We start from the raw sequence: 24,859 nt of genomic DNA, 5'->3' as shown, positions 1-24,859 counted from the left end.
GCCATCGCCGGCCTGGCTGCCCCTTGGCCGGGGAGCCCTGTGCGCCGGGCCGTGCGCCGAACCCGAGCGGGGAGGGGCGGCCCGGGCTCAAGGACAGGCGGGGGAGGGGGCGCCGTGTCCGCACCCCCTCCCATCCTCCGGAAAACCCGCGCCCCCCGGCGGTCGCGCTCGGCTGTCTCCGCGCCCGACACTCGGCAGCGCTCGGCTGTCTCCGGCCGCTCGGCTCGGCTCGGCGCTCGGCTCGGGTCCGCGGCCGCTGCGGCGCGGGCATTTCTCCGCAGCTCCCTGGCCCCGCGCCCGCCCGGCCCGCGCCCATGCAGGCCATCAAGTGCGTGGTGGTCGGCGACGGGTGAGTGCGCGTGGCGCGCGGGACGGGGCTGGGGCGGCCCGGCGGCCCGCCTGGCGGGGCTCGCGGCTGGAGGGTGCGGCCGGGCAGAGGGCGCGGTGGGGCGGGGTCCCGGCTCCCGGGCGAGGCCTCCAGCCAGGCCCACCTGATGCTCCAGGATCCGGACCTGGCCGCCGCCGCCGGGCCTTCCATGGGGGGGGTGGGGGGGCCTCACCTGGGCTGCACCCTTAGCCGGCCCCTCCCTCCCGCACCCACCGCTCAGCCCCCGAAGCCCGCCTCCCAGGTCCTCCTCCCCCAGCCCTAGGTCGCTGCGGAGCCTCCACGCTGGGACCCCCGGCCCCCTCCCTCGGCACGGGGCCCTGCGGGCGGGGCTGCCCTCGCGGGGCAGAGGGGCCGAGGCGGCCTGGGAGCCACGTGGGCTTGCCCTCCGTCCACAGCGCCGTGGGGAAGACCTGCCTGCTCATCAGCTACACGACCAACGCCTTCCCCGGGGAGTACATCCCCACCGTGTGAGTGCGGGGCCGGCGGGCCGGGGACGGGGCTCCAGCGGGAGCCGCAGGCCGACCGCCCCGCTGTCCCTGCAGTTTCGACAACTACTCGGCCAATGTGATGGTGGACGGGAAGCCGGTGAACCTGGGGCTGTGGGACACGGCCGGGCAGGAAGACTACGACCGGCTGCGGCCACTCTCCTACCCCCAAACCGTAGGTGGTGGCGGGGGGGGGGGCGCCCTGAGGTCCCTGGGGTGGGCACACGGCCTCCTTGGCCACGTCCACCTGGGCCCTCCTTCCTTCCTCCCAAGGACGTCTTCCTGATCTGCTTCTCCTTGGTGAGCCCCGCCTCCTTCGAGAATGTCCGCGCCAAGGTAGGGCCCGGCGGGGGGCGGGGCCTGTCCGAGGGGAGGAGGGGCGGGGTCTGTCCGAGGAGGGGAGGGGCGGGGCCTGTCGGAGGGGCCGGGGTCTGTCCGAGGGGAGGAGGGGCGGGGCCTGTCGGAGGGGAGGAGGGGCGGGGCCTTCCGAGGGGAGGAGGGGCGGGGCCTGTCCGAGGGGCGGAGGGGCGGGGCCTGTCCGAGGGGAGGAGGGGCGGGGCCTGCCGGAGGGGCCGGGGGTCTGTCCCAGGGGAGGGGGGGCGGGTCCTGTCGGAGGGGAGGAGGGGCGGGGCCTGTCCGAGGGGAGGAGGGGCCGGGGGTCTGTCCGAGGGGAGGGGGGCCGGGGTCTGTCCGAGGGGAGGAGGGGCGGGGCCTGTCCGAGGGGAGGAGGGGCCGGGGACCTGACCGAGGGGAGGAGGGGCCGGGGGCCTGTCCGAGGGGAGGAGGGGCGGGGCCTGTCCGAGGGGAGGGGGGGCCGGGGGACTTGCTCTGGTGGGACAGGGTCTCCGGCTTGAAGACCTCACCCAGGCTAACGGTCCTCTGGAGAGAGGGGAGGTGCCCTTTTTGCTTGGCGTGGGGTTTCCAGGGCTGGGGGACGAGGGTCCAGGGCTGGGCAGGGTGGTGAGCAAGGCGCTCAGAGCCGGGAAGGGCCCGGCTGGGAGGCCCTCATAGGCCTGGAAGCTTCCGCCTGGGGATTCTTTTTAAAATATATTTTTTTATTGATGTCAGAGAGGAAGGGAGAGGGAGAGAGAGAAACATCAATGATGAGAGAGAATCATTGTTCGGCTGCCTCCTGCAAGCGCCTTCCTGGGGATGGAGCCCGCAACCCGGGCCTGTGCCCTGACGGGAATTGAACCCTGAACCCTTCAGTCCACAGGCTGACACCCTATCCACTGAGCCACACCGGCCAGGGCCCGGCTGGGGATTCTTGTCCCCCATCCAACCGGGTGGTCACCCGTGAAGCAGGAAGGGCTGAGTGTGGGTCTGGGGGCCGTGAGGCAGGGCCCGGGGGCGCCACGGCCTGCTCTCTCGGGGAGAAGCCCCTGAGGGGTGGGTCAGAGCCTCCCTCCCCGCAGTGGTACCCGGAGGTGCGGCACCACTGCCCCCACACGCCCATCCTCCTGGTGGGCACCAAGCTGGACCTCCGGGACGACAAGGACACCATCGAGCGGCTGCGGGACAAGAAGCTGGCACCCATCACCTACCCGCAGGGCCTGGCCATGGCCCGGGAGATCGGTGAGTGGGCTTGGCCAGGCCCCTCGGACCCCCCCCCCCCCCCCCCAGCTCACTGCCCTCCTGCCTCACTCTTCTCCCCGGGCCCCCAGGCTCAGTCAAGTACCTGGAGTGCTCGGCCCTGACGCAGCGCGGCCTGAAGACGGTGTTCGACGAGGCCATCCGGGCAGTGCTGTGCCCGCCCCCCGTGAAGAAGCCAGGGAAGAAGTGCACGGTCTTCTAGCCCGGCCTGGGGACCCCCCCCCCCCCCCCCCCGTGTCTGCTGTGGTGTTGAGCTGTCCTGTGTCCGAGTCTGCTGTGGGGGGTATGGAGGGTGGGGAAGGGCTAGGAGCATGGGGTGGGCCGGGGCGGTGGGGTTCAGCCTCGCTGCCTCCTCTGTGGGGGCACGGCTCCAGCCTGCCCTGGCCCGCGGGAGGCTGGGAGGGAGCGGGGTCTCCCTCAGGCTGCAGGAGTGGGTGCAGGGCAGCCCCAGGATGGGCTTCCCTGGCGGGGGGTGGGGGGTGGGTGTTCCGTCCATGTGCCCGGGAAGGGCGGCCCGTTTTATTTTATACAATAAACGTTCTCCAGCATCTGCTGCCTCTAACCACTCGCCCTGGTGCAGGGGGGTGAGCCTGCTCCCACACCCCAACCCCAAAGCAGGCGGCCCAGAGGGAGGTGAGAGCAAGTGTATTTGGCCCCGGCGGTGGGCCTGTGGGAGGGGCACAGAGAGGCTCGAGGTGTGGGGGGACAGTCAGCAGTCGGGCCCTCCCCACGGCTCCCCCCTCCGCCCAGGCTGGCGGAGGCGGCGCTGAGTCTGCGAGAAGTCAGGAGGGAGGGCGTCCAGGCTGCGGACCCAGGCAGACCAAGGTGCAGAGGTCAGCACAGCGAGGTGGGAGGGGCAGCCAGTGGGCCGTGGGATACACGGAGGTCGGGAGACCCGTCAGCCCGGAGCCATGGTCCAGGGGCCCGGACTTCACCCCCGGCCGCGGGCACCGCTCAGGCAGGCCCGTGACCCGAAGGCCGCGGTTGGAGAGGGCTCACTGGTCTGCAGAGCCAACTGCGAGGTTTTCAGGAACTTCGCTACTCGGTTCTTCAACAGCCATTGTTAGTAACTACAGGAGCTTCTGGAAGGTCCAGCCTCTGCCGGAAGGGGGGCCCCGTCTAAAAACCTCAGGCCGAGAGCCAGGCTGCCACCCGCCTGGGACCCGCAGTGAATGGCCATCTCCCCACCGGGGACTCCTGTCCACACCCAGCCCCGAGCTCTGGCCACCCGCCCACAGCCGGAACCGGTGCGGGCTGAGCAGGAGCATCGTGTTTATTGGGGGGATGGGGCAGAGGGAGAGGCAGGGCTCAGCAGGGAGCGGGGCTGTGGGGGCGGCCTCAGGTGGCCAGGAAGCCCCCGTCCACCGGCACAGCGGAGCCCGTGGTCATGCTGCTGCAGTCACTCAGCAGGAAGAGGATGGCGTCCACCACGTCCTGCACCTCTGCAGGCAGAGTTGGGGGCGGGGTGGGGGTGAAGGAAGCTCCCTCCCTCCTCCTCACCCAGGCAGGCCTGTGCCCCCCCATACCCCCCCGCCCCGCTGGGCTCTGCCGACTCACCCGCAAACCTGCCCAGCGGGATCCGGTCCAGCATGGTCTTAGCCTTAAGGGGGTCACTCCAGTTGGCCTTGCCCATGGGCGTCATCACCACCGTGGGGTTCACTGTGTTCACACGGATCTGTGCAGGGACGGTGGGGGGGCTCAGCACGGTGGGCTGGGGGGCCCCGGGCACCCAATGATGGGGGGCACCCCAGCAGGCCCACCTTGTGAGGCCCAAGCTCCAGAGCCATCACCTTGGTCAGCATGTCCATGGCACCCTTGGTGGCACCTGTGAGGAGGGACTGTGTAAGTGGGGGCCAGCTGCAGGCTGGGGGTGGGGTGGGGTGCAGCTGGTGCACTCACAGTAGACGCCGTGGTTGGTTAGTGCCCGCTGGGAGGCCTGGCTGGACACGTTCACGATGGACCCTGGGGCCCCGCGAGCAATCAGGCCCCGGGCCACGATCTGGAATTGCAGAGAAGGTGAGGGGACCCTCCCCAACCTGGTCCCCCTCCTGCCCGGGGCAGCTCACCTGGGACACCTGGATAACAGCCCGCAGGTTCACATCAAAGGAGCTGGAGGCAGAGGGTCCTGGTCAGGGGCTGGGCTGCTGCTTTGGGGGCGACCCTCCCGCCCGGAGCCCCCCACCCCGGGGCTCACGTGTCACACGCCTCCTTGGTGACCTCCAGGAAGGGCTGCAGCAGGGCCACGGCGGCATTGTTCACCAGCAGGTCCACGGGGCCCACGCCGCCCAGCGCACGCTCCGTGGCCTCCCAGTCTCCCAGGTCCACGCACACGGGCTCGACCCCGGGGCACTGTGTTCATGGGGGGGGGGTGCACAGCAATCAGGGTGTCTGCCCCACAAGGAAGCGGGGCTGGGTGCGGCTGACCTCTCAGACCCACAGGGGCAGGGGGAGGGGTCCCCAGGAGCCAGCCACCTTCTTAGGGCTCAGAACCCCCGGATGCTGAGGAAGCGGGGAGGGGGTTGGCTGGTCTCAGGGCCACTGAGAGCTTGGGGACCAGGGGCCTCCGGACTCCACTCCCTCCTGCCCTCCCTGCTCAGCCCCGCCTCTGGCCCGGGGCCCGCAAGGCGGCCATTTCTGCTTCCTTCCAAGCCCAGGAGGCGTCGCCATTGCCTGGGAGGCCACTCGGGAGCCCACGGAGTCTGCGCGTTAGGCCACCCTCGGCCCCGCCGCTGCCCGCTGCCCGCTGGGCGAGGACCCGCTGGGCGAGGACCGGAGGCCGTACCTCGCGGGCCAGGCTGTCCAGGTCGCCCTGGGTCCGGCTCACCGCCACCACCTGCACCCCCGCCGCGTGCAGCGCCCGGACCGTGCTGCGCCCGATGCCTGCGGGGAGCGCGGCTCAGAGGGGCCTCGGCCAGCCGCCCGCCCCGCGCCCCGCGCCCCGGCCGCCGGCCCACCTTTGCCCGCCCCGGTGACGAGCGCCCGGCGGCCCGCGAGCCCCAGCTCCATGGCGTTGCCAACTGCGGGCGGGGACCGGAGGGCCCGGGGCTGGAGCGCGGGGCCAGGCGGGGCCAGCGCGGGGCGGGAGCGGGGGCGGGGGGCGGGGCTCCTGCGGGGCGATTGGCCGGAAGGAGGGGGCGCGGCGGGGGCGGGGGGCAGGGGTCCCGCCAGGCCCGGGGACAGGGTTTTCAAACTGCCCGGTGGCGACGCACCCGCCGGGAGCGAAGTCGCCCGGCAGGTCCCGCCAGCCTCCTCCTGCGGCGAGGACCACGGCATTGCCAAGCCGGGCGTGGGGGTGAATGCCGTGGGAGCGCAGGCCTCATGCTTCTCGTTTGGTTTCTGAGAAGAAGTTTGGCAAAAGGGATCGCATGCCTGCCGCCCCCAGACCTCGGGGGAGGGGGCCTCCTGGTGCCCAGAGGGGACGTTTGGACCATCAATCAGCCTGGAGCAGAATCCGAAGGTTCACTTTAACCTCAAAGGGAATTGCACCCCAAAATCACCCCGGCCAGCCCACGGGAGGCCAGTGTGGCTCAGCCCTTGAGCATCGACCCAGAAACCAAGAGGTCACCGGTCGGATTCCGAGTCAGGGCACAGGCCTGGGTTGCAGGCTCCATCCCCAGTAGGGGGTGTGCAGGAGGCGGCCGATTGATTGATATCTCTCTCTCTTTTTTTTTTTTTAATATATTTTATTGATTTTTTACAGAGAGGAAGGAAGAGGGATAGAGAGTTAGAAACATCGATGAGAGAGAAACATCGATCAGCTGTCTCCTGCACACTCCCTACTAGGGATGTGCCCGCAACCAAGGTACATGCCCTTGACTGGAATCGAACCTGGGACCTTTCAGTCCACAGGCCGACGCTCTATCCACTGAGCCACACCGGTTAGGGCTGATCGATATCTCTCATCGATGTTTCTCTCTCTATCCCTCTCCCTTCCTCTCTCTCCAAATCAATCTGAACATGTATTTTTAAAGCTTGTATAGGCTACGAAGGAACAGACACGGGCCGTGGGGGTGCATGGGGCCAGCGAGGGCAGGCATTGCTTCTGAGGGTCAGGGTCAGGGTCAGCGACAGCACCTGTGCAGCGGCGCCGGCTCCCTGCACAGGTGCTTTGCTCTGTGGGCTGTGGGAAGACCTGGAACCACTGCTCCAGAGACCCTCTGTGGCCAGGAGGGAATTGCTGATGGCAGGACCCTGGGGCACCTGGGGCTTTGGGTCCAGAGTCCTGGACAGGCTGGAGGAGAGGGTGGCCAGGGTCAGCAGGTGGCACAGATTGGAGAAGCCCGGGGGGGGGGGGCGGCAAAGAGGGTCCTCCCATCAGGCCCGGCCCACACCCCCACACACACACCTGGCATTCTGCTCCTAACCTTGGACCCTGACCTCTGCCCGCCAGAGGCCAAGAGAGGGCCAACCCCCAGCCCGGCCCCCCAGAAAGGCACATCGCCTAGACCCGTGGTCGGCAAACTGCGGCTCGCGAGCCACATGCGGCTCTTTGGCCCCTTGAGTGTGGCTCTTCCACAAAATACCACGGCCTGGGTGAGTCTATTGTGAAGAAGTGGCATTAGAAGAAGTTTAAGTTTAAAAAATTTGGCTCTCAGAAGAAATGTCAATCGTTGTACTGCTGATATTTGGCTCTGTTGACTGATGAGTTTGCCGACCACGGGCCTCGACCCCTGCCGGGTTCTCCTGCCCCCAGAATGGCGGCTACATCCTGCCTGTGTCCTGTGGCCCTTGGTGGGCCGGGGGACTGCCCCATCAAGGGTGCAAACCCTGCTCTGCGAGGCCCTCGGACGGCCAGAGCACCCACAGCACCCCACCCCCACGGTGCCGAGCTCTCCCAGCCCTGCGGGGCCATTGACCATGGCTGGGAGGGCCCCACCCCCATCCCCACCCCCACCCCCACCCCCACCCCAGCCCTCTTGCCCAAGGTTGGACACTGCACTAGTCCACCTGCTGACCAGCCCAGGCCTCATTACATCCACACTCGGCCTTCTGGATGGCACAGCCGCGCGAGGACCCAGCCAGCACAGCCGAAACCCTGCGGGCAGCAAGGCCCTGCGAGAGCCGGAGGAGCAGCAGCTGTGGGACCCTCCGCAGCCGGGCTGCCCTCACCGGTGGACTTGTGGGGAGGTGCGCCCAGGAGAAGCCGCATTGCTGGGGCCGGATAAACTAGATTGGCCCGGCGCCCCACCCCCCACGCCGGTCCATCCTCCCTGGGGAGGGCCTGGGGTCTAGGGCACCCCCGCTCCGCAGGCTCTCCGCCCTCTCCAACTGGCAGCAGTCAGATCCCAGACGCTGGGCCTCAGCGAAGGGAAGGCGGCTGCAGGCCGGCCTCCGCCCTCCGCCCTCCGCCCGGACGGGTCCCCTCCTGCGACCACGAGGCGGGGTCGGCGGTGGAATCCGCTGGCTTCCGGACTTGCCCTTCGGACATCATGGAAGGTGAAATGGGAGCCCCCCGCCCCTGACCCTCCAGAGCCCGGCACCCCCCGGTTCCCGGAGAAAGGCCTCCGTTTACTCATTTAGGCAAATCGACCCCAGCGAGCGGACACCGTGGGTGGGGACGAGGGGGCGGGGCTGTCGGTAAAGGCGGGTCCGAGGGCGTGGCCTCCTCGGGGGCGTGGCCACAGACTCCAGGCGGGGCCGGGGCCGGGGCCTGGGAGCGGGGAGCGGGGCGGCGCTGGAACTACCTCTCGGTGCTGCTTTCACTGGGTGGAGGGTGGGGGCTCCCTCTTAAATGGCGAATTTAGAACCGAGGAACCTCCCTGCGCCATGGAAGCCCCGCCCCAAGGGTCCACCCCTTTTGCACCAGCAACAAGTAGCTATTTTCTCTCCTTAAAAAACAAACCAGCAAAAAATTGCCAACCCCTCGTCCCCCTCCAGCTGCCACTCACGTGCTCGTTTACAGAAAAACTTGAGAGAAGCTGTTCTCACCAGCCCCTCCTCCCCAAGCCCCGTGAATGGTGGTGATATTTGGCTCTGTTGACTAATTTGGCTCTCGGTGGCCAGTCCGCAGGTCCCTCCCAGGCCCCGCCTGCCTCCCTGCTCTGCGTCCTTCTGGGCCTGGCCTGGGGGCTGCTCTGGGAGGGGACTGGGCACACACACTCCCACAGGGGACTGGGCACGCACGCTCCGGCCACAGAGAGAGGGGCGGCAGGGTTCCCCGGGGCAGGGGGCTGTGAGGCCCAGGAGAGTGGAGGGCTGCAGGGCGGGGTGTGCCCGGGGAGCAGGAGAGGCCTAGGAGAGGGCAGGGCTGGTCCTGGACAAAGGTCCTTCAGCTCAAATTCCCTCCTCCGAGGCCCTCAGGAGGAAGTTTGTTTTCCTGAAGAGGTGCAAACCGTCCTAAAGCAGGCGGGCGGCCCTCAGGGGACACCTGAGCAGGTGCAGGGCTGAGGCGGAGTGGGAGGCTCTGAGGGAAGGGCCAGCCCTTGGGTGCTCCCGCAAGAGGCCATTCTCCAGGCGGCCGGGCAGGGCCAGGCGGCCTCAGGGAGGACAGGGCACCCAACACGCCAGAGACAGAGCCTCTGGACAGAGGCCCACAGGCCAGGCCCCGCCCACCCAGGGGCCCGGCTCCCAGCCCTGCTTTGCCCCTGCCAGTCCCCACTGCCCACCCCACACAGTGGAAGCTTCAGGTCACTTCGTGTCCCACTCAGGCTCCGGAGTCGGCCGCGGGAACCCTGAGCTCTCCCTGCTGGGGCCTGGCCCCTCCAGCCGAGTGGGACGCACTCCTGAGTTGGAATGTGAGCCCCAAGCCTTTCTGGTCACGTCCGGGTTGGCTGGCTGACTGTTCTTCACGCGTGAGTCCGGCCAGGCAGCGGGCGTGGGCTCCAGGCCAGAGTCCTGGGAGGGGTCTCCACATACTTGCCCCAGAGGACGGGACTGAGCGGTTTGCAAGGCGTGGATGGGGCGCTGTGGGCAGACCCCCTCTGCCGAGGACTCAGCTCCCCAGCCACCAAGGCGCGTGGGCGAGTGTAAGGCGACGCCCTTGGGAGAAGCTGCCAGCTCCTCCCAGGATGAGGCCGGGTGCAGAGCCCCTAAGCTGACACCCTGAGGCCCCACCCCTCTCAGGGGCCTGCAGACAGCCTCACACACTGAGTCCTGGAGCCCAGGGCCTGGGTAAGGGCTGGGGCTCACGGTCGCCCTGGGGGCTGAGCTGCAGGGGCGGGGCCTCCGGGGAGGAGCCAGGAGCTCCCTCGTCCACTGAGCCAAGGAGCCAGACAGAAAGTAACAATCAAACTTTTATCCGCTTCTGGCAACAGCACAGCAGAGGCAGGAGGGCGGCGAGCTGCTCCTGGCACCTCCCGGGAAGGCACAGGCAGGTGGGCAGCGCAGCGGAGGCGTCCCGCCAAAGGGGCGCCCCACAAAGGCTCCTGTCTCCCGGACTCGGAGCCGGGAGAGACCAGGACTGAGGGCTGAGGCAGAGTGGAGGGGGCTCTTCAAGGTCCCCAGGAAGGAGTCTGGCTGAGGAACCCGAGAGGGGCCTGCCCACGGGGTCCCCCAACACGTGGCCTCCACGTGGAGACGCCCAGAGCACAGCTGGCTGGGCCTCAGCCCTCGAGTGCCACTGCCCCGGAGCCGAGATGCCCTGGGGCACAGAGCCAGGTACAGGGAGGGCCCTTCCCCCAGGAACCCTGCCGGGAAAGCCTCGGGACCCCACACAGGACCCTGGCCTGGAGCCCACTCCTCAGGGCCTGGTCACCTGGGCCTGCAGCGCAGCTACAGGGAGTCAACCGAGGCCAGGAGCGGGCAGGCTTCATCCAAGAGCCACCCCCTGGGTCAGGGGTCAAGGGTCACTGAGAGGTGAGGTCACAGGACACCAGTCCGTGTCTGGGTAGAGGAGGCAGTGGACGGACTTAAACCTGAGAAAGGGGATGAGGAGTCAGGGCCCAGGGAGGGGCAGCTGGCTCAGAGCGCCTCCCCACGGCCCACGGCCCACGGCCCACGTACCCCCACGTACCGCGTGGGGTCCTGCTGCAGGCTGAAGCCTCCGGCCACGTTCACCACGTTCCGTGGGTTCTCAGGACCCCCGTAGCTCAAGGTCACCTGGGAGGGGAGGAGGACTTACTCTCCGCACATCCCCTCTAGTGCCCCCACCCCCTCGGGGTCTGGGCAGGGGGGCGGCTTGGTCCCCGGGCCTCGGGGGCAGGTCTGCAGGGTGACGGGCTGAGCGGTGCGGCTGGGGGACAGCTGGTGCCCCAGCCCCAAGCCACTCACTGTCCCAGGGACCTGGCCTGGGACTCCCGTCACCCCCAGACCACTGCCTGCTGCCCCGCGGCCCCGGCCCGTCACCGGGGACAGCATGGCCGTCCTTTGCAAAGAGCCGCCACAGGAAACCAGGTCCCCCACCACACCTGGACCCCCCTGGCCACTCCCCGATCCCTGCCCAGTCCTCGCTCAGCTGGGACAGCTCGGCCAGGCCCTCCCACACCCGCCGAGGCTCCGGGGACCCGGCCCACCTGCTGGAGCACCGAGTGCGGCGGCAGCCTCCGCAGGTCCTCCAGGTGGGAGTGGAACAGCGGGCTGTGCCGCAGGCGGGCGCCCAGCAGCCCCTCCACGATGTAGCCCACCGTGCAGTCGTCGGGCAGCCGCACCCGCTCGGCCGTGCTCATGAAGCTGCCCAGGCTGGGGGGGCGGGGGGTCAGGGGGGCGGGGGTGTCAGCGCTGCCTGCCCTCAGCACCACCTCCCCGGGCAGCAGGCGCCCCCGCAGCCCCTCACCTGGCCCACGGGCTCATCTTGAGGGCAAGGCCTCTGCTGAGGCAGAACCCGGCCCCACCGGTCGCGAACCAGAACTTGACCGTGGTCACCTGGGGAGGAGGGAGCTGCCCGTCAGAGCGAGTCTTCACCCTGACTCTTTGCCTGACACCCCAGGTGCCACCATAAGCCGCTCCTTAGCAGCGCCTGGTCCAGGCAGCAGGAGCTCCCGGGCACCAGGAACAGGGCTGTGGCCGCCCCAGCGCCTCCCACAGAACCTCCTGGCTGGCCCGCTCCGGACAGGTCCCCCTGGCGGGTCAGGCACTGCCCCTCCTGGCCCCAGTGCTCACAGTTCCCCCTCCTTGGACCCTCTCAGTGGCCTCGATGGGGTGGTCCAGGCTGGGCCGCCCCAGGTAGACGTCCTGGCTGGGCGAGAAGGTGGACAGCAGCTGCATCAGGCCTTTGGGGTTCACGTAGTTGTCGTCGTCCACGTGGCAGAACCACCTGGGAGGGGGGGCAGTCTCAGCGAGCGGGCCGGGAGGGCGGCCCTGGGCTCCCCAAGGGGCGCGGCCTCCACACACTTGCGTCCGGACTCGATGAACTGGTCGTACTCCACCGCCATCTTGCAGCACAGCGCCTGGCGGGTGTGTGCGGCCGAGCAGTTGGTGTTGACCACGTGGCTGCCTGGTGGGAGGAACAGGACGTGTGAGGGCGGGAGCCAGGCTCCACGAGGTCAGCGCACAGTGTGGCTGTCAGGCCCGCAGCGTGGCTCAGTGGCTGAGCGTCAACCTAGGAACCAGGAGGCCAGGGTTCCATTCCCAGTCAGGGCACATGCCTGGGTTGTGGGCTCCATCCCCAGTGGGGGGGCGTCTAGGAGGCAGCTGGTCCATGGTTCTCTCTCATCATTGATGTTTCTAGCTCTCTCCCTCTCGGAAATCAATAAAAAGTTTTTTTTAAAAAAGTGGCTGTCGGCAGGTTTGGTGCCTTGCTCTGCTCAAGGCCCACAGGCTGGGTCCAACCACAGCCCTGATGGGGCCTCACTGGCTGACCCCGCTGCTGACCTCTGGGCCCACCTGGCACCCCACGCGTGGACCCCCCCCCCCCCCACAGGAAATGGGCCTGAGCTGGGACGGACCTGACAGGTGGGAGACGTGGGAGGGTGGGGCCCTGGGAGCCTGCTGTGGCCCCGGAGGCAGGGCGGGGCGGGATGCTGCCCCCTGCCAGTCAGTGACCCTGAGCAGGTGACACCCCTCTGTGCGCAGCAGGGGGACGGGAGGCCCTGGAACGGGGACAGCTGGGGTGGGAGACACTCACCCGCCTGGAGCTGCAGGTCCCGGTCGTCCCCATCGGTGAAGATGAAGGTCTGCGGAGAGACCAGCTGTGAGGGACGTGGGGTCCGGCGGGGAGAGGGGGGTGCCCGGCTCCAGCCTATGCCATCCAAACTGGCACTCACGGGAGTTTCCCCAGCCTCGCCCCGTGTCCGCCGGGAGGGCACCCCAAGTCTGGAGCCCAGGAAGGGTCAGGAGGGGGGCCGCTGGGCCGCGGCGCGGGCGGGGGTCGGGCGCACCTGCGGGCGGGCGCGGGAGATCCAGGTGCGCAGCAGCAGCCGCAGGCGCGGCCCGTGGTTCCTGCGCGTCGTCTTGACGGCAATGAAGACCTCCTCGGGCCGCAGGCGGGGCGCGCGGGGGCCGGGGGCGGGCGTCGACGTGGGGGCGCGGGCCGGGGCGGGCGCGCGGGGCAGCGGCAGCGGCAGCAGCAGCAGCGCGGCCAGGGCGGCGGCCAGCGCGAGGCAGGCCCGGCACAGCGCCCCCCGCGCGCGGCTCATGCGGCCGCCGACCCGCCGGCAGCGCCCGGGCCAGGCGCGCCGCGGCCCCTTTAAGGGCCGCCCCGCCCTCGCCGCGACCCGGAAGCGGTGGCCGCGCTGCCCCGGAAGTGGACGGCGCACCGCGGCGGGGTGGGCGAAGATGCCGCTGCCGGTTCAGGTGTTTAACTTACAGGTAACGGGCCGCGGCCGGCGGCCCCTCGACGCCCCAGCCGCCGGGCCGGAGCCGAGGCCGAGGCCGAGGCCGGCCGAGCGGCCCGCGTGTCCGCCCCAGCCCCGCAGTCTCGTCCCACGCGTCGGCCGGCGGGTCCGCCGCGCTAACGCTCTCTCTCCCCGCAGCAGCCAGCCAGCTCTCTGTCCGGGGCGGGGGGTGCAGGCAGTCAGGACGGGATGAGGGGCGGCCCGGGCCCCGCCCCTCGCGGTGGGGCGGACGGCTTCCTGCCGGGCACGGCCGGGGACTGCAGCCTGAGCGCCAGCCTGTCGGCCTGTACGCTGCTCCACGAGGTACCGTCCGGGCCCGGGCCCGGCCCGAGGCCGCATCGGCCGCTCGGGATGCTCCCGGGTGGAGGTCGCGCGGAGGAGGCTGCGCCAGGATGGTGGCTGGGGCCGCCCCGCTCCGAAGGGGGGGTTAGCATCGCCCTGCGAGGAGCCCTTCTGACGGGCGGTGCTGAGCCGGAGGCGGGAGGCTGGCAGCGTGAGCTCAGGGCACAGGGAGGGACTCCCGCCCGCCCTGGGCAGGCCCTGGCTCGAGGTGACAGGGCGCCTGTTGCAGGGGGCGGTGGAGCCCATGCAGATCGACGTGGACCCCCAGGAGGACCCGCAGAATGCGCCCGATGTCAACTACGTGGTGGAGAACCCCACCCTGGTAGGAGCTCTCCGGGGGTGTCAGTGCTGCTGGGTCCGGGCCGGTGCACATTGGACCTTCCACCCCAACCTCCTGGGCTCCTGCACGGGCCCCTGCGTAGCCTCTCAGACGCGGGGAAGGGGAAGGGCCAGCACTGGGGCCACTGCCCCTGACTCGGCCGCCCCCTCGCCCAGGACCTGGAGCAGTATGCTGCCAGCTACAGCGGCCTGATGCGCATCGAGCGGCTGCAGTTCATTGCTGACCACTGCCCCCCGCTGCGGGTGGAGGCCCTGAAGATGGCCCTGTCCTTCGTGCAGAGGACCTTCAACGTGGACGTGTACGAGGAGGTCCACCGCAAACTCTCGGAGGCCACCAGGTGAGGCCAGGCCGCCCAGGAGGCGGGCAGGGTCTGCCAGGTGCAGTGCTGGCTGCGGCAAGGCCAGGGGGAGCCCGGCGCCCTAGCTGAAGATCCAGGGGCTGCAGATCATCCTGACACCAGCTCCTCCGGCTCTGTGCTGGCGCGGCCACAGCGCCTCCCGTTGCCCCCCCCCCCCGCCCCCGCGCTGTCGGTGTTCCCTGCCCACTGGGTGCTCCCACCAGGGGCTCTGGCCGGGCAGGGGTTCCTGGGAGGCGCCCTCCTCGGGCACATCAGCCCTGATGGCCCGTCCTCCCTCAGGGACCTGCAGAGCACGCCGGACGCCATCCCTGAGAGTGGGGTGGAGCCCCCGCCCCTGGACACGGCCTGGGTGGAGGCCACGCGGAAGAAGGCCCTGCTGAAGCTGGAGAAGCTGGACACGGACCTGAAGAACTACAAGGGCAACTCCATCAAGGAGAGCATCAGGTGCCCCCAGCGGGACGGGGAGGGTGGCAGGGATGCCAGGGCCACGCCAGGCCGCGTGCACTCACAGCCCGCCCACAGGCGCGGCCACGACGACCTGGGCGACCACTACCTCGACTGCGGGGACCTCAGCAACGCCCTCAAGTGTTACTCCCGGGCCCGGGACTACTGCACGAGCGCCAAGCACGTCATCAACATGTGCCTCAACGTCATCAAGGTGCGCGCAGGCGCCGGCGGGCGGCCACGCCCTGGCCAGGGGACCCCAGGCTGAGTCGTCCCGCCTGCCTTCCAGGTCAGCGTCTACTTGCAGAATTGGTCTCACGTGCTGAGCTACGTCAGCAAGGCCGAGTCCACTCCCGAGATCGCAGAGGTAACCAGGCCTTGCCCCCCTCCCACCACGGCCGCCTGTGGGCCTGGGCCTCCCATCTGCCTTGGCCATCTTCCGGCCGGGGCTGGGGGTCGGCCTGGCCGTTGGGGAGGGTGTGGAGGGCACAAGTGGCTCACATGTGTCGCCTTCCCCTGCAGCAGCGAGGGGAGCGCGACAGCCAGACCCAGGCCATCCTCACCAAGCTGAAGTGTGCCGCAGGTGAGGGCCGGGCGGGCAGGCGGCCCCGCGCGCCTCCGCGGAGGTGGCCTGTGTGCTTGTGCTCTTCCCTCGCAGTTGGGCAGACCCTTGGGTGCCCCCGCTCCGCCCCCCCACCCTGTAGGTGGCCCCTGCCCGGCCCAGGCCGGTGTGACCAGGGGTTAGTGCAGACGTCGCCCCTGACCGTTGCCGTCAGAGCCGGTCCCCACCCGAGTCCCCTGCGGCTGCGACAGCAGCTGTGCGGCTCCTGGGTGCCCGGCCCACGGAGGGGCCCATGTGGGTGCTCTCGGCTGTCGCTCACCTCGATGGCAGAGCTTCTGTCCGAGGCGGAGGCAGCCCCGGAGCCGCTGGTCTCACGCCCCCTCCCTCCCCCCAGGGCTGGCGGAGCTGGCTGCGCGCAAGTACAAGCAGGCGGCCAAGTGCTTCCTGCTGGCCTCCTTCGACCACTGCGACTTCCCCGAGGTGAGGGGCTTCCCCGAGGTGAGGGGCACCGGGGGGCCTCGCGGGACGTGGAAGGAAGGCGGGCTCATGGTTGGCCTCTTTGTTGGGGGCTCTCCCAGCGGCATTCAGAGTGGGGGTGGGGGACCAGCCCTAGCCCTGGGCTTTCCTGGCTTTTGTCCAGATGGGCAGTGACCCCCGTCTCTTCCCCTCAGCTGCTGTCCCCCAGCAACGTGGCGGTGTACGGCGGCCTTTGCGCCTTGGCCACCTTCGACCGGCAGGAGCTGCAGCGCAACGTCATCTCCAGCAGGTGGGGGTGCAGGGCCCGTGTCCCTGGCCACCACCATCTGGGGGTGCAGGTAGAGGGCGGGGGGGCGTGGGGGAGCAGGGCGGCCCTGAGGAGTGTGGACCCTGCAGCTCTTTCAAGCTGTTCCTGGAGCTGGAGCCCCAGGTCCGGGACATCATCTTCAAGTTCTACGAGTCCAAGTACGCCTCGTGCCTGAAGATGCTGGACGAGATGAAGGTGAGGGCTGCCCGGCTGCAGGTGGGGAGGGCGGAGGCTGGGGCCGCAGCTCCTGACCGACCAGCTTTCTCATCAGGACAACCTGCTCTTGGACATGTACCTGGCCCCCCATGTCCGGACCCTGTACACCCAGATCCGCAACCGCGCCCTCATCCAGGTAGGTGGGGTGCGGGGGGGGGGGGGGTGCACGCAGGCCCAGGTGGGGCTGTGGGTCACCTGGAGGGAGGCTGGGCAGCTGATGCCCACCTGCTCTGCAGTATTTCAGCCCCTACGTGTCGGCCGACATGCGCAGGATGGCCACCGCCTTCAACACTACGGTGGCCGCGCTGGAGGACGAGCTGACGCAGCTCATCCTTGAGGGGCTCATCAATGCCCGCATCGACTCCCACAGCAAGGTGGTCCCCCCCACGGCGAGGTGGTCCCCGGGCAAGGCAGTGTCCCAGCAAGGTGCTCCCACACTGAGGCGGTCCCCATAGTGAGGCGGCCCCCATGACAAGGTGGGGGCGTGGAGCAGGGTGGGGGTGGGGTGTCTGGTCCCGCTGACCCGCCGCCGCCCCTGCAGATCCTGTATGCCCGTGACGTGGACCAGCGCAGCACCACCTTCGAGAAGTCCCTGCTCATGGGCAAGGAGTTCCAGCGCCGTGCCAAAGCCATGATCCTGCGGGCAGCGGTGCTGCGCAACCAGATCCACGTCAAGGTGAGGGTGGGGCCTGGGGACGGGGGCGGCACAGCCGGGCACACACACACCTGGGCCAACGGCCTTGTCTCCCCTGCAGTCCCCTCCCCGGGAAGGGAGCCAGGGGGAGCTGACGCCGGCCAACAGCCAGTCCCGGATGAGCACCAACATGTGAGCGTGCCCGCCTGGCGCCTCCAGGAACATCTGCACGCCCTGCCCCCAGGCGCGGACACCTGGCCCCCCTGCTCCCAGCACTTCTGGAGGAGCTGCTGGCTTCCAGCCGTCGGCTCCCTGCCTGGACGCCTGTGTGACCCCCTCTGTCCGCCCCACGGAGGAGGGTGTCTGAAAGGCGAGGCCTCAGGGCCTGCTCTCACATGTGGGGCTGCAGATCGTTGTGAACCTTAGTCCATTAAAGGCGCCTCCTCTGATCTGTTCTCTCTGCGTCCGGCTCTTGGGGTTGGGCTGGCGGGGGGAGGGCCTAGGCCTCGTTCCCTGGGCTCCTCGCATCCAGGCAGCAGAGGGCCCAGCCTGTGCAAGGCTGAGCCCACCCTCCCGGCCCTGGTCTAGGGCGGCCTCTGGCTGGCGTGGGTGGAGGCAGGAGGCTCTGCCCGTTTTTGAGGGCCCCTCCCTCCCAGGGGGCTGTGGTCGGGCACGCTGGCCGGGGCGTCACTCTGTGCAAGTCTCCGAAGGTTTATTGTTCACTTTGGGGCGCACAGTGCGAGGACAGGCAGGTCCAGCCTGGGAGCGCTCGCTGGGGCCGCGCTCAGCCCAGCGTGGCCGAGGGGTGTGGAGGAGCAGGAGGTTCCCTGAGTGAAGGCGTCTCCTTAGGGTGGGGGCTTCGCACAGTCCTGAGCCCGGAGGGAGGGGCGGCGGCGGCCTCTGCCGGCCTCAGGCCAGGGCACTGCCCAGGACCTCGGGGAAGCCGCCTGGGTCCCCGGGTCCCGCCTGCGGGGGCTCCTGCAGCTGGGGCTGGGCCCCCTTCCAGGCCAGCGATCTCTCCAGTTTGGTTTTAAAAAGCAATCCGTGACCTGGCAGAGGGGTGGGGAGGAAATGGGGCTCAGGTGGTCACAGGTCCCACTGCCCAAGGGGCCGGGGGAGGGGGTTAGGGGGTAGCAAGTGCCCTCACCTGGGCAGTCCGCAGTCTCTCTGAAAGCTCGCTTCTTGCAGCAGCCCCGGCACAGGTTAAACACACACCGGTTGCCCTGGACACAGGAAAGCTAGTGAGCTGAGGGGGCTGTGCCGGCCGAGCAGGGCCCTCCCCTCAGACCGAAGGGTTAGCAGGGACCACCCTGCCCACGCCCCTGGGGCCGAGCCCCCCCCCGGGCAGCTCACCTTGGGGTTCCCGCACTGGTCGCACTTTGCGTATTTTGCTGGGAAAAGAGCACAAGGGGGTCCTGGTGAGCCAGGTGAGCAGCCCCCCCACCACCACCCCGGCCCCTGGTCCCCACGCAAAGCTTGTGGGTTTCCTTGCTCGCTGTGGCCGCCAGGCCGCTCGGGGCAGCCGACATGCAGACTTGGTGCCTAGAACCCCAAGCCCCCGTCCTCCCCCGAGGGCTCAGATGCTGCGGCCATGGCTGGGTCTCCCAGTCCCTCAGGAAGGCGGTCCCAAGCCACAGCCTCTCCGGCTGCCTCAGGGTGGCAGCTGCCGCGGCTTACGCTTCAGCGAGGGGTCGAAGTTCTTGTGGGGGTTCCTCAGCTGCTTCTTCTGCTTGTTCTTGGACAGGACGTCTGCGCTGCCCTCCTCCTCCTCCAGGGCCCGCTTACTGCGGGCGCCTGTGTTCTCCTTGCTCCCCTCCTTGGGCCTGGAAGGGAAGGGCCGTGGCAGAGCTGGGAGGCCCACAGCCGAGCTCTCAGGCTGCTGGCTGGGCCCGTGTGGAGCCAGGGGCACCGGGACTCTGGGGTCTGACCTCTGAGCCCAGGCAGGGCTTCGGCCACAGATGGGACCAGAGGGGAAGAGGGGAAAGACATAAACCTAAGCGTCCATGAGCAGGGGAGCGGCTGGGCACCTGGGAGGATGGGGCAGAGCGTGCTGGGCCCGCTGGGCCCTCGTGTGCCCGGCCCGACCACGCCCGCATGCTCACCCCGGCCGGAAGTAGGGCTGGCAGATCCAGTGGAAGAAAGGCAGGCCACCCGAGGGCTCCTCCCCCTCCTGCCGGGACATGTCCTCCTGCAAAAGGCCAGGGTCCCCGTCACCAGCCAGTCCCAGAGGCACCGAGCGGCTCCCAGCCCCTGCACGTGCCTGACACCGCAGCTTCAGCTCCTGGCTCACGGCGGCCACGCCCTCCAGGGTCTTCGCCTTGGCGAGCTCCTCGCGAAGCTGCTGGTGCACCTGCAGCCTGAGACAGATGCCGTCAGCGGGCCACCCCCACCCCCAGCTCCGCCCGCGCCCGGGCAGCGGGGAGCTGCTCTCTCCCACCCAGGCTGCCTCCCTCACCCGGCCCTTCTGGGCCTGGCTCGGTGGCCAACAACGGATACGTTTCTGGAGACCTCGCCGGGAAACCCCCAGTGCCCGGGGGGGGGGCACTCACGTGTGGTGCCACAGCTTGAAGAGGTGGGCCCGGACGCAGGACAGCGGGCAGGGGTGCTGGCGCACCAGGTCCAGGTACTCCTCGGCCAGCTCCCACACGGCAGGGCTGCGGCCCTCGAACAGCGCGGGGTTGTGCAGGTTGCCCTCTGCGGGAGGGGGCGGGGGCTCAGCTCAGGGTGCTCATGACCCCAGAGGGACCCCCACCCCTGCCCCATCACACCAAGGGCAAGGCTGCCGCCGGCGCAGGGCCACGAGGGGAGCGCGAGGCCCGAGGCTGGCAGCTGGGCCGGTGGCGGCACGACGTGGACACGGGGCCGGAGGCGGGGTGCGGCCTCACCTGCACTCATGACGCCCTGCACCCCCGTATCCCGCAGGCAGCGCTCCACGTCCTGCAGGCACTGGATGTTCCCGTTGGCAAACACAGGGATGGCCACGGCCTTCCTGCGGGGGAGCAGGGGGCACTCAGCGAGGAGACTGGGGTCCCCGCCCGCGGGCAGCATCCAGCCCGGCTCCATCCCGTCGCCTGGAGGGCCGTCTCCCCACTCACCGCACGGCCCTGATGTGCTCCCAGGACGCGGTGCCCGACAGAGGCCCCTTCTGCTCCTTGGTGCGCCCGTGCACCGTCAGCAGCTAGGACGCAGAGGGCTGGCTCAGCGCCACGCAGCGTGGCCCTCAGTCCCTGGCCCCCCCAGACCCCGCCTGGGCGGCGCTCGGGCCAGCTGATGCCCTGCGGTGCGACCAGGGTGCAGGCAAGAAGCCTAGGCCCCGTCAAGGGTCCAGGCCAGCCGCCCTCATGGGCCCCCTCAAGGTCACTGTGACTCCTATCGCCCCAGAGGGTGAGCGCTCCTGGGACACCTGGGAGCAGGCCCCGGCCCCTCACCTGGCAGCCAGCCTTCTCCAGCATCTGGGCGTACCTCACGGTCTTGTCAATCTCTGGGAAGACCCGGATCTTGCACGTGACCGGGACGGAAAGCTTCTCGTGGGCCCGCTGAACTGCGGAAGGAGGGGCTTCTGAGAACTGGGTGGTCACCCTTGGGAGGCGGTGGGGACCCCCAACTAAGCCCCCAAAGCAGCAGAGCCCCAGTGCAGGCGGCAGCTACCCGACGCAGGCGCGAGACGGCCTCCACACCCCCTGCATGAGGGCCACAGCCAGGAGAGCGCGGTGGCCACAAGGTCTCTGCTGGCCACTGTCCTCTCCTTCGCCCACCCACACGCAGCCCGCCCGTCACCCACACGTGGCCCGCCCGTCACCCACACGCAGCCCTTCACCCACACGTGGCCCGCCCGTCACCCACACGCGCCGACTCACTCATTCTCTGGAGCAGGTCCCACTCCTCCTGCAGGAAGGCGCCGTAGTGACCTGAAGTGACAAACGTGGTCCTCGTCCCCCTCCTCCCGCGTCCACACAGGCCGAGAGCCGACCCGCCAGGCTGGCCCCGAGCTCCCTGCACTGAGCTCATGGGCCGGGGGCTCCCTGAGGGGGTGTCTCCCGGGAGACGGCCACTGAGCCATTTCTCAGCGTCAGACTTGGTGGCTCTGTGTGCCCAGCTGCCCGGGCTCAAGGGCGCCGAACGGCAGGCCCGCCCCACACGGTCTCTGGCCACCAGCAGCTCCCCAGGCCCCACGAGGAAGGACGGCCGAGCCCACCAAGGGGAACAGCCACTGGGGCTGCGGCAGCAACACTCGTTCATCCCGGGAGCCCGTCCACGGCCCGGGCCCTCGGGCGAGCGAGGGGCCGCTGAGAGCCCACAGCCCTGTCCCCACCTGCAGCCTCGCCCCGGCCCCAGGCGACTCACCCCGCTTGGCTATCATCTGTGGGCAGCCCAGGTTCAGGTCGACGGCGTCACAGTAGTCCTGAGCCAGGAGCGCCGCCTGGACAAACACCTCCGGGTCGTTGGCACAGAACTGGGAGAGACGGGACCATCACCAGGAACCGGAGCCAGGCCCTGGCCCTTGGCTGCCCACAGGGTTCGCCTGGGGTCCCAGTGGGGGCGTGTCCCAGGGGCTGACTATAGGGGGGCCTCCTGCCCTAAATGCTTCCAAAACGACTAAGTTGGGACACATACCAGCCCCCCCCCCCCCCGCCCCGCCTCAAGGTTCCCAGGATTTCTCTCGACTGTGACGGGCCAGGGTCACTGGCTGCTGAGAGCAGGGCCGTTCTTTCTCCTTGTTCTGAGGAACGGCAGTATGAGGGAGGTGACGGGGCTACAGATCTTTCCTGGCGGCCAAGCTGTCCATCCGCCAAGGTCTGAGCAAGCAGGTCCCGGGAGGGGTCAAGCTCTGAGGAGCTGCAGGTGGGCCCGGCTTCCCCAGAGCCCTCTCCACCCCCGGCTCCAATCAGAGCTGAGAACAAGGTGCTCCCAGGGGTGCAGGGCAGGTCCCCGGCCGCACCTGCACAATGAGGGGCCGGTCCTCGGGGCACACCTCGCAGTACAGGTTCTCCTTCCGGTAGTTGGCGTCGCGGACGAAGACCTGGGCGTGCAGCATGGGGGTGTAGCAGAGCTGGGCCCCGTGGCGGCGGCTCAGCAGCCTCCAGGCCAGCTCGCTCTGGTCCACCATGGGGGCCACCACGTGGCGGGCCCCCCCCAGGGTGCGGCTCCAGAACTCGAAGCCCTGCAGCTTTGGCATCTCTTCTCTCCACCCTGCGGGGTGGGGGGGGGGGAGGGGGGCTCAGCGACCAGAGCCAGGAGGGGGGCAGGACCCCCCAGTGGGGATGTCCCTGGAGACCTGAACCAGGCGGCCCTCCGCCCAGCCCCTCGGGTGTCAGGAGGCCCCGCCGTGTCACAGGGGAGCTCAGGTGCAGCGCCCCCTGCTCCCCTGGAGGGACCACCTCTCCGCCCCGGACCGACCGGGACTGCGCTTCCCCCGCAGCCGGGCTGCGGCCGCCAGCGCTTTGGTGACCGAGAGCCCGGCGGCGCGTTGGGTGCTTTTGGAAACGGAAACTACACGTAAAGCCGTCTGGGCGCCCCGTGGTCCCCGGGCAGGAGGAGTCAGGCGGCGGCAGCGCGGCCAGGACCCTGCGGGGAGCGCACCTGATGGGCCGAGCTCGGGGCGGGGTCCTCGGGGCGGCGTGCGGGGCTCCGGGCTCGCGCAGGGCCGCAGCCGAGCCCAGGGCTCCGCGCCGGGGCCGCCGGAAGGTGCCTCCGCCAGGGCGGTCCGGGCGGCCCGCGGTGCAACCGGAAATGCGCCCCCCGGGAAACCGAGCCCGGCCGGGAAGAGGCCCGCACGCGACGAGGGCCCGAACGGGGTCGGAGGTCAGAGGCCGGAGGTTGGCTCGGCCTTACGCTAGGACCCGGACCGAGCACGTGGTCCCAGATCCTGGGGTCCCTCCTACCTCCGTCTCCCCACCGATTCCTGCGCCCTGGTCCCGGCCTCCTCACCCCGCGCCCCCAAAAAGCTAAGCCCCCTCAGCCCTGCGCCGCGGTCCCTTCCCGGTTCCCCGATGGTCGGAGTCTCCGGCTCCTGCGTGACCGAGGTCAGGATCAGAATCAGGGTTAGGGTTAGAGGTCCGGGTCAGGGGTTAGGGGTTAAGGGTCAGCGAGGCAGGCCGCAGGCGGACAGCAGCCGCTGGAACTCGGAAGGGGTGCCGAGGTGCCAATGGGGACAGGACCCCGGTGTTGGGGGCGCTGCACCTGAGGGGCGGTGGTGAGGGGTCCCCCGGGCCCGGGAAGCCTGAGCTGCAAGAAGAGAAGCCGCCGTCAAAGGACAAGCGGCAGCGGGGCTCGGGGGCTGCGCCCCAACCTAGGAGCCAGGAGGTCAGGGTTCGATTCCCGGTCGGTCAGGGCACGTGGCCGGGTTGTGGGCTCGATCCCAGGGGGGGGGGGGGGGGGCGGAGCGCGCAGGAGGCAGCCCATCGATGGCTCTCTCTCATCGATGTTCCTGTCTCCCTCCCTCTCCCTCCCGCTCTGACATCAGTAGAAATGTATTTTTTTAAAAAGGGAAGTATGCCTTGGGGCCGGGATGGGTCCATTGCCCAGAGAAGAAAGTGCATTAGGAGGACAGAGGACAGGACGTCCTTCCTTGGTCCACGTTGATCTGGTCGCTGTGCTGGCCCCTGGCCCCTCCGGGAGTTTGCCTCAGGAATGCTGACCCTCCTCCAGCCCCAGGAACGGCCGGGGAGCTGGGCTTTAACGCCATTAAAAATTAACGGCCTTGTTATGGGACTTCAAGATCCTGGAGGAGACGCACTGACCAGACCCTGCAGCCATCCCCCGCGTCCTTATCCCTAAATAAACAGGTTTTCACAGCCGACCTGCTGCCCGCCCATGCTGCCTGCGTTACTGGAATAAACGCTCACGTAGGACTCGCCCCTGTCTCTGCTTACGTAAAGATGAAACGGGACAAATTGTTAAAAGCAGCCGTTCCAGGACCCCAGAAGTTGACCAAGGGCATACGGCATTTGAGAAACTTTTTTTTTTTACCTTTTTTTTAAATTTAAAGTTGCCCAATGCCAGTAAGAACCAAGAACATGGGAGCCTGCGGAATTTTTTATGGGGCTCCTTTCATTTCCTCCCGGAGGGCCAGCTCTGAGGACCCCCGACTCCCACGTAGGTAGACTGCGTGGCCTGGTGTGGGAGGGGTCCTTTATCAAGAACAGAGGTGAGCCCAGCCTTCATGGCTCAGTGGTTGAGTTCCCAGCCAGGTCACAGGCTCCGGGGGCGGGCTCGATCCCCAGGAGGGGGCGTGCAGGAGGCAGCCGATCCATGATTCTCTCTCATTGATGTTTCTCTTTATCCCTCTCCCTTCTTCTCTGAAATCAATAAAAATGTACTTTTTAAAAATAAAAAGGTGCTGGTTTCGGCAGCACAGACACTAAAATGGAAACTGTAGGAAGAAGATTAGCATGGCATGGCCTCTTGCAAAGGTGACATACTTCGTGAAGCATAAAAAATAAAAAACTCCATAAACTAGGAATGGAGAGGAACTTTTTAAACTTGGCAGAGAATCTACAAAAAACAAAACAAACCAAAACCCAAAACCACAATTAACATCACAGGTGACGACGGGCGAAATGCGTCTCTTCGGAGGCCGGGATGCCTGCTCTCGCCAGTCTTCCTCTCAGCAGAGCTGGCCGCTCTGACCAGCTCAATACGGCGAGAAAAGGAAAAGGTGTCCAGACAGGAACAAGAAAAAGGCCCTTCTGTGTGTGGTGTGATTGTCTACATGAAACTCCTAAGGAATCTAAAGAGAAAACACGCAAACAACCCATGAGTTCAGGAAGGTGAGTACGCAAACCTCAACTGCACTTAAAGAACAGTTTACTGGAGGGAGGGAGAGGGAGAGAGAAACGCTGATGTGATCGGCTGCCTCCTGCGTGCCCTCTACTGGGGATCGAGCCCGAAACCAGGGCATGTGCCCTGACTGGGAATGGAACTGGTGACCTCTTGATTCCTGGGTTCACGCTCAACACCGGCCAGGCCCTAAGTTTTTTTTTTGGTGGAATTTGCCGTTCATCT

At 68.4% G+C, this 24,859-nt stretch overlaps 5 protein-coding genes across 9 annotated transcripts; 2 read left to right on the top strand and 3 right to left on the bottom strand.

Moving 5' to 3' along the window:
• The first annotated feature begins 194 nt into the window (after window positions 1–194).
• Window positions 195–2,783, top strand: RAC3 (Rac family small GTPase 3). Its single transcript, XM_079797619.1, has 6 exons — window positions 195–349; window positions 784–855; window positions 931–1,048; window positions 1,147–1,209; window positions 2,289–2,448; window positions 2,538–2,783. The coding sequence occupies exons 1-6, from the start codon at window positions 315–317 to the stop codon at window positions 2,666–2,668; spliced, it is 579 nt and encodes a 192-aa protein (XP_079653745.1). The 5' UTR covers window positions 195–314; the 3' UTR covers window positions 2,669–2,783.
• A 279-nt stretch (window positions 2,784–3,062) lies between these two features.
• On the bottom strand, window positions 3,063–6,208 carry DCXR (dicarbonyl and L-xylulose reductase). The gene is made up of 8 exons (XM_079797601.1): window positions 5,421–6,208; window positions 5,249–5,346; window positions 4,661–4,815; window positions 4,533–4,575; window positions 4,366–4,465; window positions 4,227–4,291; window positions 4,024–4,141; window positions 3,063–3,908 (listed from the first exon to the last, which is right to left on the bottom strand). The coding sequence occupies exons 1-8, from the start codon at window positions 5,737–5,739 to the stop codon at window positions 3,805–3,807; spliced, it is 1,002 nt and encodes a 333-aa protein (XP_079653727.1). The 5' UTR covers window positions 5,740–6,208; the 3' UTR covers window positions 3,063–3,804.
• Window positions 6,209–9,685: 3,477 nt separating this feature from the next.
• RFNG (RFNG O-fucosylpeptide 3-beta-N-acetylglucosaminyltransferase) lies at window positions 9,686–13,050 on the bottom strand. The gene is made up of 8 exons (XM_079797602.1): window positions 12,720–13,050; window positions 12,467–12,515; window positions 11,734–11,836; window positions 11,503–11,656; window positions 11,177–11,265; window positions 10,917–11,082; window positions 10,418–10,503; window positions 9,686–10,319 (listed from the first exon to the last, which is right to left on the bottom strand). The coding sequence occupies exons 1-8, from the start codon at window positions 12,975–12,977 to the stop codon at window positions 10,244–10,246; spliced, it is 981 nt and encodes a 326-aa protein (XP_079653728.1). The 5' UTR covers window positions 12,978–13,050; the 3' UTR covers window positions 9,686–10,243.
• Window positions 13,051–13,057: 7 nt separating this feature from the next.
• Window positions 13,058–17,304, top strand: GPS1 (G protein pathway suppressor 1). 5 transcript variants are annotated; one of them, XM_079797567.1, is made up of 14 exons: window positions 13,058–13,149; window positions 13,747–13,839; window positions 14,013–14,194; window positions 14,495–14,659; window positions 14,738–14,873; window positions 14,949–15,026; window positions 15,185–15,242; window positions 15,616–15,701; window positions 15,893–15,987; window positions 16,095–16,200; window positions 16,277–16,357; window positions 16,458–16,595; window positions 16,763–16,897; window positions 16,977–17,304. In XM_079797567.1, the coding sequence occupies exons 1-14, from the start codon at window positions 13,117–13,119 to the stop codon at window positions 17,049–17,051; spliced, it is 1,461 nt and encodes a 486-aa protein (XP_079653693.1). In that variant the 5' UTR covers window positions 13,058–13,116; the 3' UTR covers window positions 17,052–17,304. The 5 variants fall into 5 exon arrangements, with proteins under 5 accessions (XP_079653693.1, XP_079653692.1, XP_079653694.1 ...); XM_079797566.1 differs by having other exon boundaries at window positions 13,059–13,149; window positions 15,182–15,242; XM_079797568.1 differs by having other exon boundaries at window positions 13,102–13,134; window positions 15,182–15,242.
• A 92-nt stretch (window positions 17,305–17,396) lies between these two features.
• Window positions 17,397–22,593, bottom strand: DUS1L (dihydrouridine synthase 1 like). The gene is made up of 14 exons (XM_079797600.1): window positions 22,436–22,593; window positions 21,795–22,045; window positions 21,200–21,308; window positions 20,713–20,763; window positions 20,284–20,396; window positions 19,951–20,033; window positions 19,741–19,844; window positions 19,405–19,549; window positions 19,116–19,212; window positions 18,958–19,043; window positions 18,533–18,678; window positions 18,209–18,246; window positions 18,003–18,078; window positions 17,397–17,904 (listed from the first exon to the last, which is right to left on the bottom strand). The coding sequence occupies exons 2-14, from the start codon at window positions 22,029–22,031 to the stop codon at window positions 17,765–17,767; spliced, it is 1,425 nt and encodes a 474-aa protein (XP_079653726.1). The 5' UTR covers window positions 22,032–22,045; window positions 22,436–22,593; the 3' UTR covers window positions 17,397–17,764.
• Between the last annotated feature and the right edge of the window lie 2,266 nt (window positions 22,594–24,859).

The sequence above is a fragment of the Cnephaeus nilssonii genome (genome assembly GCF_951640355.1).
Source record: "Cnephaeus nilssonii genome assembly, chromosome: 19".
In the NCBI taxonomy this organism is placed as follows: Eukaryota; Metazoa; Chordata; class Mammalia; order Chiroptera; family Vespertilionidae; genus Cnephaeus; species Cnephaeus nilssonii.
Note: the sequence above shows the minus strand (reverse complement) of the source record. Positions and strands in the feature narration are given on the sequence as shown.

Excerpts from the sequence above, each read along its gene's own strand:
- DUS1L (XM_079797600.1), bottom strand. The coding sequence starts at position 22,031 with ATGCCAAAGCTGCAGGGCTTCGAGTTCTGGAGCCGCACCCTGGGGGGG. Across the intron at positions 20,034-20,283 it reads TGGAGAAGGCTGGCTGCCAG|CTGCTGACGGTGCACGGGCG; the intron begins GTGAGGGGCCGG and ends TCTGCGTCCTAG. Across the intron at positions 19,550-19,740 it reads GCAGGGCGTCATGAGTGCAG|AGGGCAACCTGCACAACCCC; the intron begins GTGAGGCCGCAC and ends CCCCTCCCGCAG.
- DCXR (XM_079797601.1), bottom strand. The coding sequence starts at position 5,739 with ATGCCGTGGTCCTCGCCGCAGGAGGAGGCTGGCGGGACCTGCCGGGCG. Across the intron at positions 4,576-4,660 it reads ACCAAGGAGGCGTGTGACAC|CTCCTTTGATGTGAACCTGC; the intron begins GTGAGCCCCGGG and ends CTCTGCCTCCAG. Across the intron at positions 4,142-4,226 it reads TGGAGCTTGGGCCTCACAAG|ATCCGTGTGAACACAGTGAA; the intron begins GTGGGCCTGCTG and ends GTCCCTGCACAG.
- RFNG (XM_079797602.1), bottom strand. The coding sequence starts at position 12,977 with ATGAGCCGCGCGCGGGGGGCGCTGTGCCGGGCCTGCCTCGCGCTGGCC. Across the intron at positions 10,504-10,916 it reads CGCACTCGGTGCTCCAGCAG|GTGACCTTGAGCTACGGGGG; the intron begins GTGGGCCGGGTC and ends CTCCCCTCCCAG. Across the intron at positions 10,320-10,417 it reads CTGCAGCAGGACCCCACGCG|GTTTAAGTCCGTCCACTGCC; the intron begins GTACGTGGGGGT and ends CCCCTTTCTCAG.
- RAC3 (XM_079797619.1), top strand. The coding sequence starts at position 315 with ATGCAGGCCATCAAGTGCGTGGTGGTCGGCGACGG. Across the intron at positions 856-930 it reads GGGGAGTACATCCCCACCGT|TTTCGACAACTACTCGGCCA; the intron begins GTGAGTGCGGGG and ends CTGTCCCTGCAG. Across the intron at positions 2,449-2,537 it reads GGCCATGGCCCGGGAGATCG|GCTCAGTCAAGTACCTGGAG; the intron begins GTGAGTGGGCTT and ends CCGGGCCCCCAG.
- GPS1 (XM_079797569.1), top strand. The coding sequence starts at position 13,365 with ATGAGGGGCGGCCCGGGCCCCGCCCCTCGCGGTGGGGCGGACGGCTTC. Across the intron at positions 16,201-16,276 it reads AGATGCTGGACGAGATGAAG|GACAACCTGCTCTTGGACAT; the intron begins GTGAGGGCTGCC and ends CTTTCTCATCAG. Across the intron at positions 16,358-16,457 it reads GCAACCGCGCCCTCATCCAG|TATTTCAGCCCCTACGTGTC; the intron begins GTAGGTGGGGTG and ends CCTGCTCTGCAG.